The following is an 18883-nucleotide window of genomic DNA, read 5'->3' on the forward strand; positions in this document are numbered from 1 at the left end:
AAAAGTATTCTAGTGAAAGAACTCTTAAGGTAGAGTGAGGCTCTTAGGAAAATTATATGAGTGGGTGTGCAAGGGATTCGGGATTGAGTTATGTTGATTTAACTCATGTGTACTTGTACTGTTATTCATAATGAAGAGCAATATCTCTCCGGGGAAGTAGGCATGTTTTTGCTGAACCTCGTAAATTTCTCGGTGTCTTTATTTCTTGTATTTTATTATATTCAGCTGAGTGTGATTTGGTGAGGTTGTAATCTGAATCTCGTTTCCACACTAACGAACGGGCCAAGGCACAACACGAAACACATACTTAGAGAACTCCTCATAGGTTCGAGTAATATAGTCGTGGTGAGTGTGCAGAAGACCCTTCTCTAGTTTTAGGTGTTTTGGTGTGCTTGCTGCGGCTTCAGCCCTTGCTGTGCATTGAAGGATTTCTTCACAAGGTTAGTACAATGGTGTTTTACTATTACATGAATGTATTAAGTCAAACAAGTCTCACAAGTATCACAACAAATATGCCATCACTATAAGAATGCAATCTCCATAATTGAAAAGTGAAAACTACAAAAGGTCAGAAGGATATGTGAACTTCACCTTAACGGTCTTCGTGTGTATAATAAGAACTTTTGCGAGCATGTACTACGAAGAACCTCTAGTACTTTGCCAAGCTCATTTTTCCGAGGCTCTAAACAAATCTCAACTTTTTCCAAACTCTCAAATTTTCCCAAATTTTGACTACTTAATGGGCCGTCCTATTTCAGATTTTTAAGATTTGGAACAAAAATCTTCAACGATGTGCTACTTTTCAATGTTTTCATTAGGCCTGGCAATTCCTGACACGACCCAATAACCCGACACGACACGAAATTAACAGGTGTTCGGGTCGACATGATAACGAATCGGGTCGTTATCGGGTAACCCGATAAGCACCTGTTAAGATAACGGTTTGGTTCGGGTATACACGTGGGTAACACAATACATGATAAGTAGAATATTAATTTAATAATTTTATGACCCTAAACAAATACTATAATAATTATATATATATATATATATATATATATATATATTAATTTAACAATTTTATACCCCTAAAAACTATAATAATTATACCCCCAAAAAAATTAACTATAATTATATATATATATATATATATTATATTTTAAATTAAATTTTATACCTCTAAAAACAATAACAATTAATATGCATCAACCATCCGCCATTTGAAAGAAAAAGGGAGGGAAAAAGTTTTCAAAAAAAAAAGGGAGGGAAAAAAGAAAATGATAAGAAAAGGAAGCAAAAAAGAGAGGGAAAGATGGGTGTACCAGTACCACTGTACCGTGTAGTGTAGGTGAGGTGAGGTGTCCGCCCTTTGAAGAAAAAGGGAGGGAAAAAGATTTCAAAAAAAAAAAGGGAGGGAAAAAAGAAAATGATAAGAAAAGGAAACAAAAAAGAGAGGGAAAGATGAGATACGCATCCTACGAAACTAATTTTAACGATCCAACCGTCAAACATGTTTGTATATGTTTAGAGATCGTATACGCCAAAAATTGCAAAAAAAAAACATTAAGAGATCAAGTAACGGGACAAAACTTTTCGACAGTTATAAACGAAAAATCACGATTTAACAGTTATTTTAACTTCGATTTTGATTACTTTTTACAGCTACACTCCTTGACCCTATATGAATACAATGAATGAACTCAATCTTCAATTTAAAATATTTACAATAGTGGATACCACAAAATTTTATGTTACACTTAATGAAAGTATGAATAAACTCTTAAGTATTAGTGAATCTATTGTTTTTATGGGATACGCATTCTACGAAACTAGTTTCAACGATCCAACCGTCAAACATGTTTGTATATACTTCAAGATCCCATACACCAAAAATTGAAAAAAATAAACATTAAGAGATCAAGTAACGGGACAAAGCTTTTCAACGATTATAAAACGAAAAATCACGATTTAACGGTTATTTTAACTCCGATTTTAATGATTTTTATAGCTACACTCCTTTACCCTCTATGAATACAATGAATGAACTTGATCTTCAATTTAAAATATTTATAATAGTGGATACCACAAAATCTTATGTTATACTTAATGAAATTATGAATAAACTCTTAAGTATTAGTGAATCTATTATTTTTATGGGATACGCATCCTACGAAACTAGTTTCAACAATCCAACCGTCAAACATGTTTGTATATACTTCGATATCACATACGCTAAAAATTGAAAAAAACAAACATTAAGAGATCAAGTAACGGGACAAAACTTTTCGACAGTTATAAACGAAAAATCACGATTTAACGGTTATTTTAACTTCGATTTTGATAATTTTTTATAGCTACACTCCTTGACCCTATATGAATACAATGAATGAACTCGATTTTCAATTTAAAATATTTACAATAGTGGATACCACAAAATCTTATGTTATACTTAATGAAAGTATGAATAAACTCTAAAGTATTAGTGAATCTATTGTTTTTATGGGATACGCATTCTACGAAACTAGTTTCAACGATCCAACCGTCAAACATGTTTGTATATACTTCGAGATCACATACGTCAAAAATTGCAAAAAACAAACATTAAGAGATCAAGTAACGGGACAAAAAATTTCGACGGTTATAAAACGAAAAATCACGATTTAACGGTTATTTTAACTCCGATTTTGATGATTTTTTACAGCTACACTCCTTGACCCTATATGAATACAATGAATGAACTCGATCTTCAATTTAAAATATTTACAATAGTGGATACCACAAAATCTTATGTTATACTTAATGAAAGTATAAATAAGCTCTTAACTGTTAGTGAATCTATATATTAAATTAAATTTAAAAATTTGACTAGTAGTGTATGAATGTTTTTTTATTAAGCTCTTATTTTCGAGTGTAGATGTAGTACTTAAACGATAAATGTGTTTTAATGTTTTGAAGTAATATTTATGTGGCAATGTGTGGTATGTGCAAATTTAAGAAAAAAAAATATTTTTCTTAACGGGTCGTAACGGGTCATAACGGGTCGGGTCACTTTACCCGCCCGACCTGTTAAGGACCCGTTAAGATAACAGGTATAACACGACACGATCCGTTAAGATAACAAGTGTTACACGAAAACAACACAAACACGACAGACACGACCCGTTTTCCAGGCCTAATTTTCATGCTTGTTGGTACAAACCAACCATTCCATAGCATCTATATATTTCCAAGTTTCTCACAGTATATACTGAGATGGACGTCACCATGATTGATAAAAGGAAATGATTCCAAAGACGAACTTTCAACGGAGATATCTTGTATGCCTTTGACAGATCTAAGATGTAACTCCTTAAGGTATTTGCAGCACCATGAGATCCATTTGAAAAGACTCTCATCTACTATTTTAACATAACACAATGATAGGTAACGGAGATTACTAGAAAAGGATAGAGATGGCCCTTCAACCACGTCTGAATTGATTATACCCAAGGAGACCAATAGAGAGCGCAAAGATTGAGAATGCAAGATGAAAGATGGCAACGAAAACGTACTAGTAACACAGTGATCAAAATTGAGATCAAGATCTTCAACATTACACCTTACTGCATTATGGATCCACTTGAGTAATAGTCGAGAATAATCATCACAATATTTCTTCTCGTTTTTGCTTGTAGAGAAACTCAAGTGGATACGGATTCGTTGCATCCTGTTATGTCCACGAAAATGCAAGTATTCATCAAAAGAACTCATCAGGCTCGCTAGATGCGGTTTGGTTTGTTCTTCGTAGTGATCTGTACAAAAATCCACTATTGGAGCTTATAGATTGAATTGTCTGCATCTTTTGGACAGAGCACCAACCCGAATGGGGTATTTGAAATCAACGAAGGAAAGAATATGATGAGCAACTTCCTCTGGAAGATCAGTAAATCTGTCTAATGCAGCTTCAGACGAAGTTCCTTCACCGTGACAACCTACCGGGAGCTGATGCTTGCACCCCATGATAGTGGAAGTCGGATCTTCTAGAAAAAATCCTTTCCTGCAACCAACTATTGCAACAATATATCAAAACTACACCCCCAAGAAACTTTTGCAGCTAAACAGGATGCACTTACCGGGCACTACCACAATCAACTAAATTTCAGAAAACCCCAAGCGAAAACAAGAAGCCCACCAGTTTTTCCGAAAAGCAAAGTGTACAAATAGACAGAAATCCAAATTGAAATCAGAGTTTTCGAAATATAAATCACATATTCTGCAAACAAATCGCTTACAGATGGTAGCTGAATCAATTCTTCTTCCGCAATGAAGTCTCGTGGGAAGAGTAAGTAGATTAGAGTAATTCGAAATTTTGGTTTTGAAAAGTCTATCAATTTTAGAGGTATTGATTTCTCTTTGCTTGCCTTCATTTATACTAAAGAGAGAGAAAAACTTGTTGTCCAAGTAATACAAAATAGGAAATAATCATCATTGTAAAGAGTAAATGAAATCTACTAAAGATTTACAATCACGCTAATACTAGGATTTATGTTACAATATTCCTCTTGAGTTTAATGATTTTCAGTTGTCTCATCTCTTTTCTTAATTTGGTCGGTGCATGCTGCTTTATCTTCCTAAATGGTTTTAGTGGCTGAATCACTTCTTCTTCGGCAATGGATTAGTTAATGAGCAGTGCCTGCCCTTTTTCCAGATGCGAAAAGACGTAATTAACTCTCTAAGCATTTGTATGTGATCTGCAAAGCAAGAACATCAAATTACTATGCCGCCACCACTGAAAATCGTTAGCGTACCGAACCAATCTGAAAATTTCCCCCTTTCTCTTTGTACTTGAGATACTTTCCTAGTCTAATATTGGTCAATTCCCCTTTTCTATTTGTACTTACGATCTTAATTATGTTTCCCGTTCAATTATGATCTTCCTGTTTCGTTGATTTCTGCTTACTTTTTAAAGCGGGTACTGGTTAAAGCTTTCAATCATATTCTCAAAGATTTCAACACAAAGAAACATTCTTGCCTTCTCTCTCTCCCTCTCTCCCTCTCTCATTCACGCAGTCAAAGAAAGATGAGTAAGAAGCAACAAGTCATGGAGATCCCTCCACGTTCTGTCCTCCTAGTCAATATCTGTTCTACAGGCTGTATCAAACAGATAAACAAATTATTCGAGAAAATCGACCGCAAGCATGCTACCCGTACCACCATTCCTCCACAACTAGATCAAGGAAAGGCACTAGTGATCGTGACGGGCAACATCGATACGGCCATACTCTCCAAGAAGCTTAAAACGATTAACAAAATTCCAAAGCTTATAGAACCAGTTCACGAGGACAAAGGTTCGAGTTAAAACTCTACCGACGTCAAACCACCTAATCCCAGTAACAACAACAATGATAACAAAGACGTAGCGCCCTTGATTGAGAAAAAGCCGAAGAAGAATGAAGGCAGTGAAAAAAAGGAAGAGAAGAATAAAGGCAAAGAAATTGAAGAGAGAAAAAACAAGGGCCAAGAGGAGCAACGGGCACCTGTGGGCGCCATGCATAATCATCTGCCGGGTCCGATGGGTGGTGAGACGACATATGGTCCAGAAGAGGCAACTATGCATGGTAGATTTGGCTACCCTCCTCCCCGACAACACTACAGTTCTATCTTTGACGAAGAGAACCCTAATGGTTGCAGCATCATGTGAAATTTTTAGAATTTCAATTTATGTTTGGTCTTCTAGGGTGAAACTAGAATTTCAATGATGTTTTTTCTTTTGATATTCTTGGAGTTTTGCATTTTTAAATAAATATTGTCGATCTTACTATTCCCGAGATTTCGAACTTTGTGGTTCCATCCTGAAAGTTATTTGCACATGATTCTTTAGCAAACGTAATTGGGGAAATAACTCTTCTTTCTTTCTAAGTTATAAATTATAACAAAAGAATTCAGCTTATGAAGACACTTCTTTGGGAATCCTAACTACATATTATAGTACAATAGTACGACTAATTTGGAAAAATTACAAAACCAAATGCAAATATTCGATAGACTATCTCGAATACCACTTTAAGAGTGATTCAAATCGTACCTCAAGGTTGTTTTATATTTGTATTTGTACTCTAGCATAATTGTACCTCGAACTTGTATTCATGTTGAGTTTGTAATTGTAATGTTATAGTATTTTTTAGCATGTTTGACCTTATTACATTTGGAATGCCTATTCTATGTACGTTCTTCATCATTCTTACTAAAATTTTTACTTCCAAAAAATTGACTCCAATAATGGATTACTTCTCAGTTTCAAAGCTTAGGAATCGCATCAATTTCAAAGCTTAGGAATCGCACAGAAAAAACGAGAACAAAATTAGATTACTTCTCAGTTTATGTGTCATCCTTGCAGATGGGCCATTCTAATCTTCTCTGTATTGATATAATATTATCGAATGTTCTACTCTACGACATTGGACTTGTGTATTTTCTTAGTCAATCAAGCTGAGTTTGGTTCGTTCTTTTCAGTGTCAGGCCGAGCCCAACTCTCTCACACTGACTCACTCACTCGCATTCTTTAGTACATCTGACCTAATAAAATAAATCAAAACGTAAAAAAAAACACACAAAAACATCTTCATCTCACAAAGTTTGAGCTTTCGAAAAACTACTTAAATCGTAATTAGCCCAAGACTCACGACTGAAGCGCTATGATGTATCTCTCTTATCACACAACTGAATCACTTGATAAGAGCGACGGACTCGTTATTATACAAGATCGGTAATATAACAGATTTTCTCCTCTTACAAGGCTATACAATGGTCAATGGAACTGTACTCCAAGCAGACGGTGGTTTTGGCTTGAGAACGGTAGAAATTATGGAAGAGAATAATCTAGTAATACAGCTACAAAATAGGTGACCTAGATTTCCAACATTTCCAGGCAGACCAAGCAAAAACGAAACACCCACAAAAATAATACATTATGGTTTTACAAACCAATTCACTCCAGACACAAAATGTAATCCATATTGTACAATGCTCCCTCCAAATGTACTTTCTGGCACCCGCACTTCAACTGCAACGGTCTATTTCAATCCTGTGTAATCGAATGAAGATATGCGAATATTAAAGGCAGCTTTTAGTTCATTTGAATAGAAAGTAAAAGACAGAGATGTGGCGAATAAATGACGGACTCAAAACTCAATAATCCGAAAGATCACACGTGACATTATTCTCATATCATCAGATGAGTTTACTCACAAGACCAGTTAGTTGTAGCTTACCTGATTTGTTCATGCTGCCAATTTCGGGTCGACTGTTCCTGATGCATTGCCCTCTCCTGTAAGAACTTGGTCTGGATCCTGGAAAAGAAAATCATTCGCTGGTTAAATTAAAAAGCAAATGGGTTAGGGGTAAAGTTAGTAAATCCTGAAAATTACCTCCATTCCCCATTTGATGTAATCTGGGGACTCACAGGCCTTATATTCATCAACCAAACTCTCAAGTATTTCTCTTGATTCGTCAAACTCCGAAAGATCATTGTCCTGTCCACGTTTCATGTCATAGTTATGAGACCCAAATATTACAGACATTCCATAAAGTTGGAACTCCGGAAAAGGTTTTTCATCTATCACCATTGATGCCAACGAACAAAAAGAAAAGAACGAAAGCAAAAGCACGCTTCTTCGCAAATTAGCTGACTACATGGAGTATGCATATGACAATAGTGCTGAAGCAGGTTAATATGCAAACCACATCTGGAAGTAAAACTGACGGTTGTAGGGCTGGCAACTTACAGCAAACATTGGAAACTTCCGATAGTTGTCAAGAAAGGCTTGCTTCTTCCTTAACAAAGAGTACTGGCTCAGACACTTACTGAAGAGGTGGCGAATACTAGTATGGCTTGCTAGCATAAGACCACTGACCTAAAAAGAAGAAACATAAACAGATCCATTATAAAAAAATAGGTCATTAGTTTTAATAAAAACACACAAGTCCAAATAAAAAATTGTCGATCAGATAATATAAAAATGGGACGATAGAGAGAAGCTATGATAAGAATTAGATCCCCACCCTATGGGCAGTCTGCACATATGGAGATTTTCTAGACAAAGCAACCTACACAGAAAAGAAGTGAAAGATTAGATATCCAGACAGTTTCAAAATAACTAGATTCATCTCACATTTAATTTATTTAACTTCATAGAAACACCTGAATGCTTGCGGGGCCCCATTCAATAAAGTTAACAAGCTTTCTTTCACGTATCCTCTGCAAACTTTCATGAACCTGATTGCAGAGAAACAGGCACAAATAAACCACTTTAAAAACAGAAAAAAATATTAGAGGAGGAACCGAGGTGCTTATCCAATGGTCAGAAAGAATTCATTTCCAAAAAACTTCAAGACAATACTAAAAGTTAAGAAAATAGGGCCAAGACTTAGCAGCTATATAGGATAATCATTTAACATCAATTCCATTCAACTTTCTGAATGTAAAATATGATTATTGAATAAGTATTGCTTATTTTCATCAATATAAAACTGTAAGATTGCCTTGCACGTCGCACTATTAATATGGTTATCTAACAACCTGAGTAGGTTCCATTTCTCCTTGGATGATGTTTAAAATTGAAATGTATTTTGCTTGACTAGCTTCTTTTGTTCGAGCATACGAGGAAACCATGATGTTTTTCGTCTGCAAAGAAAGACCAACGTCAGAGAATTGCTGATTCTGCTTTTTTGAAGAAAAAAAAAAGGTCAGACTTTAACCTGCAGAAGTCTTCTCATAACATCAAGTACAGTGGTTTTGCGAATCACATTAGCCTGCCAAGAGGAGATATACATGCATTAGAAAGCTAAATTGCTAGTTTAGAAGCATAAAACAAACTAAAAATACAGATTTAAAGTTTGTGACATGAGATGCCAGATCATCTCCCACATTTCTCTCTATCAATTCCCCCTCTATTTAGACACTTGCTCAAACATGTGCCCTCACACACACAAGTGCTTGGATGAATCCATAAATACAAACAGAGACATATATATAGTTATAAACTAGCATGAGTCATCGATTACCTGGCACTCAACTGTGAGCGGTGTATATCCTGTCATTAGAAAATGACATCTTGGTGTTGGAATTAAAGATGCAAGCAGACCAACCAAGTCATTGTTCATGTACCCTGGATATCTCAGAGTAGTTGTACTGGCAGACATTACAGTAGAAACCAAAGAATTTGTTTGGGCAAAGGTGGGATTTGTTAGGTGAAGGCGCTCAACAGCAATTCTGTTCAATGCAGTGTTGTCAAGGACCACAACACAGTCTGCATTAAGCGTCAGTCGCTTAAGCGTCAAAAGTGAGTTATACGGCTGGACCACCACATCACTTGTTTCCATCTGGTTAGGAAAGACACTGTATGTCTGCACCAGCTTTTTGCTGTATCTATCATTCAATGTCTCCAACAGATAGGAACCCATACCTGCATCGTATATGTTGAGTGGATTAAAGAATTTTCCCAAGCAATAAAGCACTTAAGCTGTCATGAACAAGAAAGTGTAGCGTTATACTGCAAAGCATGCCACAGTCATTGAAGCAAGATTTTGCCCCGATGGACTTGGAGATACTGAGGGTAGCAACTAATTAGATTACTGATTCATCACATTCCTACTAAGTGAAGGTGGTGTTACGTAGCCCCCAGCCTAAATTTTATGACGTTTGAAATAGGCAGGACAATCAAATGTTAAAATTAATACAAATGACCCAGGATTGCTCTAAGTAGGAAGTAATTTGGGAAAACATGTTAAATAAACCGTGAAAGGAAAATAAAAACATTGGGTACGGTATTAAAAAATGCAAAGAAACCTGAGCCTGTTCCTCCAGCAATTGAATGGCACAGAACAAATCCTTCAAGACTATCACTCCCATCTGCTTCTCTATCAATCATGTCCATTATAGCCTCTTCAACACCCTTTCCCTGATCAGCATTTACAACTATTTCAGTCCATTTATATGGAAGTGAACCATAAAGCTTTATTACCACAAAATTACAATTAGAGGTACTCGGAAGTAACTGCAGAGATTGTAAGTAAACACCTGAGTCTGACTGCAGACAAACCTGATCATATCCACTGGCCCAATTATTTCCTGCGCCGCCACCATGTTCTGAAACAAAGATGTTTTCATGATTGTATAAATTCCTGTATTCACTGTTTTGAATCCCATTAATCACTCTGGGCTCCAGATCAATCAACAAAGCTCGTGGTATGTACTGCTGATCATCAGCTTGGTAGAAAAACACATCCTTCCGGTCACCTCCCTGCGGCGTTTCAATTTCAAAATATAATTACAGATAGCAATGTCAAAGGCAGGACCCAAGGGTATCTTCTGACCAGCAGTTGATAAAGTTTCTACACTGCCTACTGCCTAATGACCCTTACCATCACAATTCACATAGCCAATGCATAATTCCTCATGGCTATCCAAATTGTCATGTCTAATAATCCAAAATTAAAGTAGAGCATCAATTTCCCATCATTCATTTCTTAATCAACATTTAGATGGTAAAAAGGTGTGTGAGGGACGTAAAAATGGGTGTGTATAGCAACACCCAATATTTATGGTAGTGATCAAAATCAATACGACTTAGTCAGGACATGTACCCTTACCATATAATCTCAATTAGACTCAAATTCTCATAGTAATTCTTCATCTGGAAACAAATTTACGCCCTAATTGAGCTTCAATTGTCCTAAACAATTAGAAATTTGACTTATTTTTCCACCAATATTTTCTTAGCAATTCCTGGAGAGCTTGCACACATTCAAAACCATAGAATATAGGCGAAATTAAATTCATTAATTTCATCACTGATAACGGACCAAAATCACACTTATACTGAAATTTGGCTTCGTTTCCTCAACTTCAAAATTTCATTTCTTTCTTTCCAAGACCAGCATTTTCTCGGAAACCAAACATGTAGGAAAGACGCAGAGAGGAAAAGAGAGGAAAAGAGAGTAAGAGAATGGGAGTGGGAGTGGGAGGGACCTGAGTGGCAAAGTCCTCGAGAATGCCTTCCTTGCTGATGCCGTGCTCGAGGCAGAGCTGCTTCCAGAACTCCATTCCGATCTGGTTACCGCATTGTCCCACCTGCAACGTGATGATCTCTCGCGGCATTTTCCCTCACTTTCTCGGGAAGACTAGGGTTTCTCAGGAGAGCGTTATCAACTGATCGCTACTTCAAAGTCGCGCCTTTTGTTGGCAATTCATTTTCAATTTAATTTTGTCGCAGTGGCAATATTTTGGTCAACTGAAATTCCTATAATAACCTGTACAACTGCAGAGAGTTTTTATTTTCTTTAAAAAAAAATTTAGTAGGAGACGTACACATTGAGTTTTTAAAATAACTGAAGACGATTTTGATGAAAGTGTTTTTGGGTTTGAAAAACACTTGAAGTGCATTTTGAAGAAACACCAGTTACAGAGCTCGTTTAGAAGTTCTTTTAAAATGGCAGAAAATGTTTCTGGAATTAATCCCTAATAAAATGCAAGTGAATCTTGCAAGACGCACTTTAAGTGCTTTTAGAATCCAAAAACATTTTTGCTAAAAACACTTCAGTCATTTTGAAATGAATTCCAAACATATGCTTCTTTCAAGAAATACTTCAAGTGTTTTTTTCCATTATTCACTTACGTTTTTACTAAAGATTGATTCCACAAGCACTTTCAAAAGCATTTTGAGTCATTTTAAAAGTATTTTCAAATACACTCTTAGTATCAACTTCATTATTTACAAGTGAATATGAATTTCAATAGAATAAAGCCAAGTGGTGCTAAAAGATTTTTATTAGTCAAAAGTATGTTTGATTTGGGTTATTTTATGATCTAATGATATTTTTTTTTACTTGTAAAGTAAGAGGTCTAAAATTCAATTTCAATGAATGATGAGTTTCGAAAACAATAGGAAACTAATCGAAATCGATTGAGCTATGGCAGGCCCTACCTCTATTAAAAAAATAGTACAAATGATGGTACAAATAGTTGTTAAGTATAGGATTACTCCTGTAATATTGTTTCTGTTGGTCCTTTCAAATCCGCCGCTGAACGAGATTGACAACTAGGCTTTACTCTTGAATAATTCAAAGCAACAAAATTGGTTAGGCTTACAATTAGAAGTACCAACATTTATTTTATTTTAGGGTTAAGAAACTAAGCCACTTAGGGCTGGTTTGGTATTGTTGTGCTCTGGAAAAAAAAAATTGATTCTGCTGTGCTATAAGAATAAGCTTATTTTTGCTGCTTCATGTTTTCAGCTTTTTTTCACCCAAAACTGTAAAAATGAGCTGTTGTTAAGTGTTTACCAAACACCTTTTTAAACTTAACTTTTTTTTTATACTCACTTTTTATAATAGCACCTCAGTACCAAACCAGTACTTAGGGCTGGTTTGGTATTGTTGTGCTTTGAAAAAAAAATGTTTCTGCTGTACTGTGAAAATAAGCAACTGTGAACTAAAGCAGCAAAGTATTTGATAAACTTTTTTGTAAAAGTGCTTTTGGAAAAAAAAAGTATGATAATGTTTGGTAATCTTTTATGTATAACAGATGTGACTGTGTGAAATGACCAAAAAGGGTATAATACCAAATGTGTCATTAATTTAATTTTCTTAACAAATAAAGGTGATTTACTAAATATACTTTATTTTTAAAAGAAAAATATTTATAAACTTTATCTTAAATATTAATTAATATGACAATGTTATCCCTTTGTTTGTAGTTATTTCAACTTTTAAAAATTTAATTAGTTATGAAAATGTAGGCCGGGGCAAAAAATACCAAGAACCGAACCGAACCCGGTCAGTTCGATTTTTTTTTCGGTTCATTCGGTATAGGTACAAAATCAGTTCGGTTTTTTGTATAATCGGTTCGGTTTCGGTTCTACGTTCGGTACCGAACCATACCGATGAATTTTTCAATTAAAATTGTTTTTCCACGTGACTTGTTTTTATTGGTTTCCCAAGGATTTGTTCACACGAGAGAACTCCTCCCTGAGTCCCTGCGTAAGAAAGCTCACTTCTCACTCGAAGAAAACTCGTATCTCTGGTTGGTGGTCTCTCTCTCAGTCTTTCTGTGTGTTCGTCCACCACTCCTCCTCCTCTACAATCTCTCTCATGGTAAGTCAATCTCTTGAATTTGTTTGCATTTTATAAAATTAGGGTTTCAAATTGGGATTGGAATTGGGGGTTTCTCTAAAATTGTAAGATTATGATGAGGCTTTTGAGTTTGTCCATTGGATTTTGTAGTTTTGATGTAGTTAATCTTTGTTAGTTACATCTTTCATGACTACACTTTTCACAGATTCAATTAGTGAACTGTGTTGGTTGGAATTGGTTAGTGCACTTGCATTTTTCTTGGTTAGTTCTGGATGAGTTCTTGGTTGTTTAGAAATTGGGTTTTCAATTTTTCATATATATGTAATAGGTATAGCTATATACGTATATATATCTAGTAGTAGTTTATAGCTATATGCATATACCTGCCGCTAAGAGGTGCAATATGTTAGCGGCTTTTCCCAATCTTCTCATATGTTGGAAGTAGATACTTCCAACATATATACGTTCAAAGGACTTTGTAATAGGTCCTCTACTTTTGCTTATATGAAATTCTTTTATGGAGTACTTTGATTCTTTGGCAACATTATAGGTTTTTACTTATCTGAAATTAACTGTGCCACAGTTTTTGTTGGAATAGACATACAGACTATAGTCTATGTTTTCCTCAAATCTTGTGGGAATTAGCTGGATAGGAAAATGTGCTAAATGGTACCCATGTTTAGTTGAACTTATTACGATGTAGAAAAAATGTTTTTTGAACACGAATTAGCACATGCATCATCTCTTTGTGGTGGTAGTTTCTCACAAATTAATTTTCGTCTCTGTTAGTCATGCAGCCTTCAACATTCCCATTAAGTTATTAAGTATCGAATCTATCGATTGATATGCAGGACTAGGTTTTCAAGAATAGACTCATTATATGTGCCATCTCCTTCAGAAATGATATATTTTGAACTACACATTTTAGGGAAATGTTTTGGTTTGGTGTTATATTTATCTTTGGAGCTGCATGGTACAGGTTAATCTCTGATTGTACTTTTGTTTATTTCTTAACTTGTTTATAGCTATATGCATATGATTCCTTAACTTGTTTATTTTTTTTTTTTGGTTTTTGGTTTTTGTATATCTTTAAAGATGAAACCTTTTAAAAGGTTTCTTATTTATTTCCAACTTGGTGCCCTTTTTTTAACATAAGAAACACAAGAGATATCAACACCTAGTGTCAATTTACTACCACTCAATGTGCAAAATAGGAAGAACAGGTAAAGGGAGCCCAAAGCTTATTTCTACTCTTCCGTTTCTCTGTGTATGAATGGTTGTTGCTGTAAAGTTTGTGTTTTTATGGTTTTGGTTGGGTAATTTGTTGTTGGGGCTTTGATCTTTGATGATTATTAATAGGAATTTTGCTAGATTGACTTGTAATTGATATTTTTGTATTGATTGGATGCAGGTTTCGGACCGTGTAGATGATGTAATTAATTTGGAATATGAATCAGGGGGAAGCAAATGTGAGACCGAAAGTGAAGGAGATCAAGAGGAGGTAAATGTCTCCCAACTCCTACAAGGTAAACGTAGTAAGGTTTGGGAGCACTTTAGGCCTTATCAAGTTAAGACCCTAGTAAGCCTTAAGAATCGAGAAGGGAATGTTGTAAAAGATGAAAACGATGAACTAGTAATGGTTCCACATGTAAGACTTAGGGCTAAATGTGTCTATTGCCCGGAACATACAAATGATGGTGACTATGCGGCCGATTCAAGCATTAATGGTACATCCGGAATGAGAAAACATCTTAATCGACAATGTAAATATTATCAAGCCAACTTGAGGAAAAATAAAAAACTTCTTTATGAGGAGAAGAAATGGGGTAAAACTTTAGCTAATAGGAAGTTTAACCAATCCGATTGTTTGGAAGCATGTGTAGAGATGATTGTTCTTGATGAGGTACCCTTTAGTACCGTTGAGAAGATAGGGTTCAATAAATTTTATAGTGTTGCATGTCCTTTGTTTCGTGTGCCCTCTAGGAGAACTCTTGTTAGAACTTTCATTAGAATGTATGCCCAATCTAAGGATAGTTTGAAAAAGGAATTGCATGCACATCGAATTTCTCTTACCACTGACACTTGGACAAGCATTCAAAACATCAATTATATGGTCCTCACCGCACACTTTATTGATGATGAATGGAATATGCATAAGAGAATAATTAATTTTTGTCTTATTGCTAACCACTCGGGAGCCACAATAGCTAAGTTGATTGAAACTTGTTTGTTGGAATAGGGCATAGATAAAGTACTCACCATCACGGTGGACAATACTTTTGCAAATAAAGTTGCATTGGAACAACTTAGGTCAACAATGAATAGGTGGGAAAATTCACAAGCCGTTTTGCATGAGGAGTATTTACATATAAAGTGTATCGCTCACATAACCAATTTAATTGTGGGTCAAGGGATGAAGAGGCTAACCAAATGCCTTTTAGCCATAAGAAATTGTGTGAGATTTGTGAGGAGCTCTCCACAAAGGTTAAAGTATTTCAAGCAAGCCGTGTTTATGAAGAAGTTAACATGCAAAGCAAGTGTATGCTTAGATTGCCCCACAAGATGGAATTCCACATTTCATATGTTGGAAGTAGCCACAAAGTTTAAGAAGGCCTTTGCTAGGATGGGGGAGGAAAGTGATAATCCTTTTAGCGTGTACTTCAAAGAATTTGAAGAAGAAAAAGATGAAGATGGAATAGTTGCTAATAAAGGTCAAAGAAGGGTTGGACCACCAACCGAAGAAGATTGGGAAAAGGCGGAGGTGTTTGTTCGGTTTTTACGGGTTTTCTATGAGGTGACTGAGGGTGAGTCATTCTTTGATCCCCACGGCTCATACCACTCTCCATGACGTCATTAAAATAGAGACGGCTATCAAGAATTTGGTTCCCCCACCCAATGTGCAAACCGGTTCACCAATTGAGGTACTTTTGAAGCAAATGGCAACCGACATGAAAGCAAAGTATGACAAATATTTTGGTTCTTACCTTCAATTGAACAATTTGCTAGTGGTTGCTCTTATTTTAGATCCAAGGTTCAAGTTAAGGCATGTCACTCATCTCCTTAAAAAACAATTATTGGAAATTGATGTTCATTTGAAAACTAGGGAGATAAAAGATGTGTTGAATGCCCTTTACAAGGAATATGCCCCAAGGGTTGATGGGGGTAAGCACATGAAGGTCCCTACACCTCCTCGAGAGTCTTCTTCTACTTCACATGTTGAATCATTTGAAGATGATTGTGTACAATATTTGATTGATTTTGTAGAAGAGAGTGAGGAGCAACTGGTGGGAAATGAGGTGGATTCATATTTGTTGGATCCTTTGGAGAAGGTAGACAAAGAAACCAAGGGTACTTTTAAAATTCTCTCATGGTGGAAGACTAATGGTTGCAAGTATCCTATATTGGCGGCCATTGCAAAAGACATTTGTTATTCAAGCATCTACCGTGGCTTCGGAGAGTGCTTTTAGTACCGGAGGGAGAGTAATTTCGGATTTTAGGAGTTCTTTAACTCCTAAATATGTGGGGACCTTAATTTGCATGCATAATTGGATGAGGGGTGATGGTATTATCACCTTAGAAGATGATGCACCTTCGTTGGAGCACTTAGAGTTCTACAAAAATATTGAAGCGGGTAATTTCTTATTTCTCTTCTTAGTTCTTGTTTGTTATAATTTTTTAGATTTTATTCTTTGTGTTTATAACTTGTGTATATTTTTGTATTATGTGGAGTTGTTGACATCAAGCATTTCTTTTCTCTCTATTAATAATTCGGAACAACAAGTCTCGTCTTCACAACCTCTTACCCGGCCTTCTCAAGTATCCGCTTCACAAGCTTCTAACCAACCTCCTCGAGCTTCAAAAGGTGCTCAATCAAAGGTCCCTTCAAATCCTCACAAACCTCTAACCACCAAGGATGTCAAGCGTAAGGCCCCTAAAGGGTAATTGCTTGGCATTTAGTTTGATTACATTTGGATTGTATTAATGCCATATAAGGCTTTGACTTAGAACTTTGATTTTTCATTTTGGTTTGTACTAATGCCATAAGGCATTTACTTGAACTTTGTTGTTGGATTGAATTTGTTTATGTTTGATGTTGTTGGATTGAATTTTTTGATGTTTAATGTTGTCAGATTGAATTGTTGATTGAATTTGTTGATGTTTGATGTCATTGGGATTGAATTCGTTTATAGCTGCTCCTAAACATATCATTGTTTTTTGTATGCTCAGATTAGTCATGTAGCAGAAGCAGGGAGAACTCAATTTTTGTATGCTCAGATAAGCAGGGTGAACTCATTGAGTCGGATTAGTCATGTAGGCTCTGAACCGATTTGGGCTTTGTTATTTTTTTTTTTGTTGCATCAGTCAGATATGCACAGTGCAGTTTGGTAATTTTGGGCCAAAACTGATTTGATTTCGGCTTATATTTATAGTATCAAAAACTGATTTGGGCTTTTTTTTTCTTTCACAAAAACTAAAAAACACTAAAACAGGCCTTCTTCCTTGAAGGCCCAGAACCGAACCGAACCGAACCAAACCGAACCTAGTAGGTTCGGTACTAAGTCGGTACAACTATTCATATCGTACCGAAATTTTGCTACGGGTTCGGTTTCGGTACTACCTTGGTACCAAACCATACCGAACCTTGCCCAGGCCTATGAAAATGTATTTGTTGATATGCCCAAAGTTATCCCTTTCTTAAACTCCTCTCTCTCAAGGACCCAAAATCAAGCAGCTGTGGCGGTCAAGAAAAAGAAAGTGCAGGCTTTAGGTTCTGGTGTTGGCTTCTTCGACGAGCTTTTATCCCACTCTGCCGTCCTTCCCCTTCAACCTCTTTTTACTCGACAAAAACTCCACCTCCAATCCCTCCAGTTCCAATCAGGGCCGGCCCAAAGGGTAGCCCAAGTAGGCACCCGCCTAGGGCCTCCACTTCAGAAAGGCCCTCAAAAAATTTTATATCCTGTAATTAACATATAAATACAAAAAAAAAAAAAGTAAGAAATATCATGATTCATTTGTTAGTACAGTGGAAATGTTGGCTTCATTTTTCTTTGGGATGTTGAGTTTGAAACACGAAGCTACATTTCAGTCACTAGATTTTTCTTAATTTTTCTTGTTTTTCAAATTTACTGCCAATCCATCTGTCCAACTCCCAATCCTTCTGTCCAAATGCATATAAAGTTATAAAACTCAAATCTCTTTGCAATCTTTTTTCTTTCAACTTCTCATTCTCTCAATTTCTATCGAATATGTTTAAACCAACTTCCTATTCTCTCTATTTCTATTGAATGTTTAAACCAACTATCATATAGTCTTAAACATTGTACTTTAAGGTAATCAAAACTTTGAATTTTATATATTTCTTTTCAATTACTTTTTATTCAATGGATTATTTTAATATTCAATTCGTTAGCATGATGTTGATTTTAGAAGAAAAAAAACACAAGAAAAATAATTGGCGTTGAATTTATTATACTCGTCAATCAAGTTTTATTATTATTTACTCTCGTGATCATCAAGTTTTATTGTTCTTTACTCTCAATCTTAAACTCTTAACTGCAAACATTTAGTACATTTGTGTCTAAAAACATGAATCGTGCAATGTTTAAATAATGTTTGTATATTTATCTTCTTTTGATATTATTTTTAATGATATTTGATGTGAAAATAGAACTTTTTATGTATTTAGGAATTCCTTTTTATATAAATCAATATACAAAGGACCGGAGATCAAAGAATTTTAGGGCCCCACTTCAAAGGCTCACCTAGGGCCCCT

General features: G+C 35.6%; 1 protein-coding gene and 1 non-coding gene across 2 annotated transcripts; both read right to left on the reverse strand.

Moving 5' to 3' along the window:
* Positions 1–6334: 6334 nt before the first annotated feature.
* LOC114826213 (U6 spliceosomal RNA) lies at positions 6335–6436 on the reverse strand. The gene has a single exon (XR_003775134.1). It is a non-coding gene; the product is annotated as a U6 spliceosomal RNA (small nuclear RNA).
* Positions 6437–6688: 252 nt separating this feature from the next.
* Positions 6689–11251, reverse strand: LOC103410194 (tubulin gamma-1 chain-like). Its single transcript, XM_029105736.2, has 12 exons — positions 11009–11251; positions 10080–10280; positions 9827–9938; positions 9043–9443; positions 8737–8790; positions 8558–8662; positions 8180–8254; positions 8041–8085; positions 7764–7892; positions 7407–7511; positions 7251–7328; positions 6689–7063 (listed from the first exon to the last, which is right to left on the reverse strand). Exons 1-11 carry the CDS (start codon positions 11135–11137, stop codon positions 7260–7262), a joined length of 1425 nt encoding a protein of 474 aa, XP_028961569.1. The 5' UTR covers positions 11138–11251; the 3' UTR covers positions 6689–7063; positions 7251–7259.
* Positions 11252–18883: the final 7632 nt, after the last annotated feature.

This window comes from Malus domestica, chromosome 07, assembly GCF_042453785.1.
Source record: "Malus domestica chromosome 07, GDT2T_hap1".
NCBI lineage: Eukaryota > Viridiplantae > Streptophyta > Magnoliopsida > Rosales > Rosaceae > Malus > Malus domestica.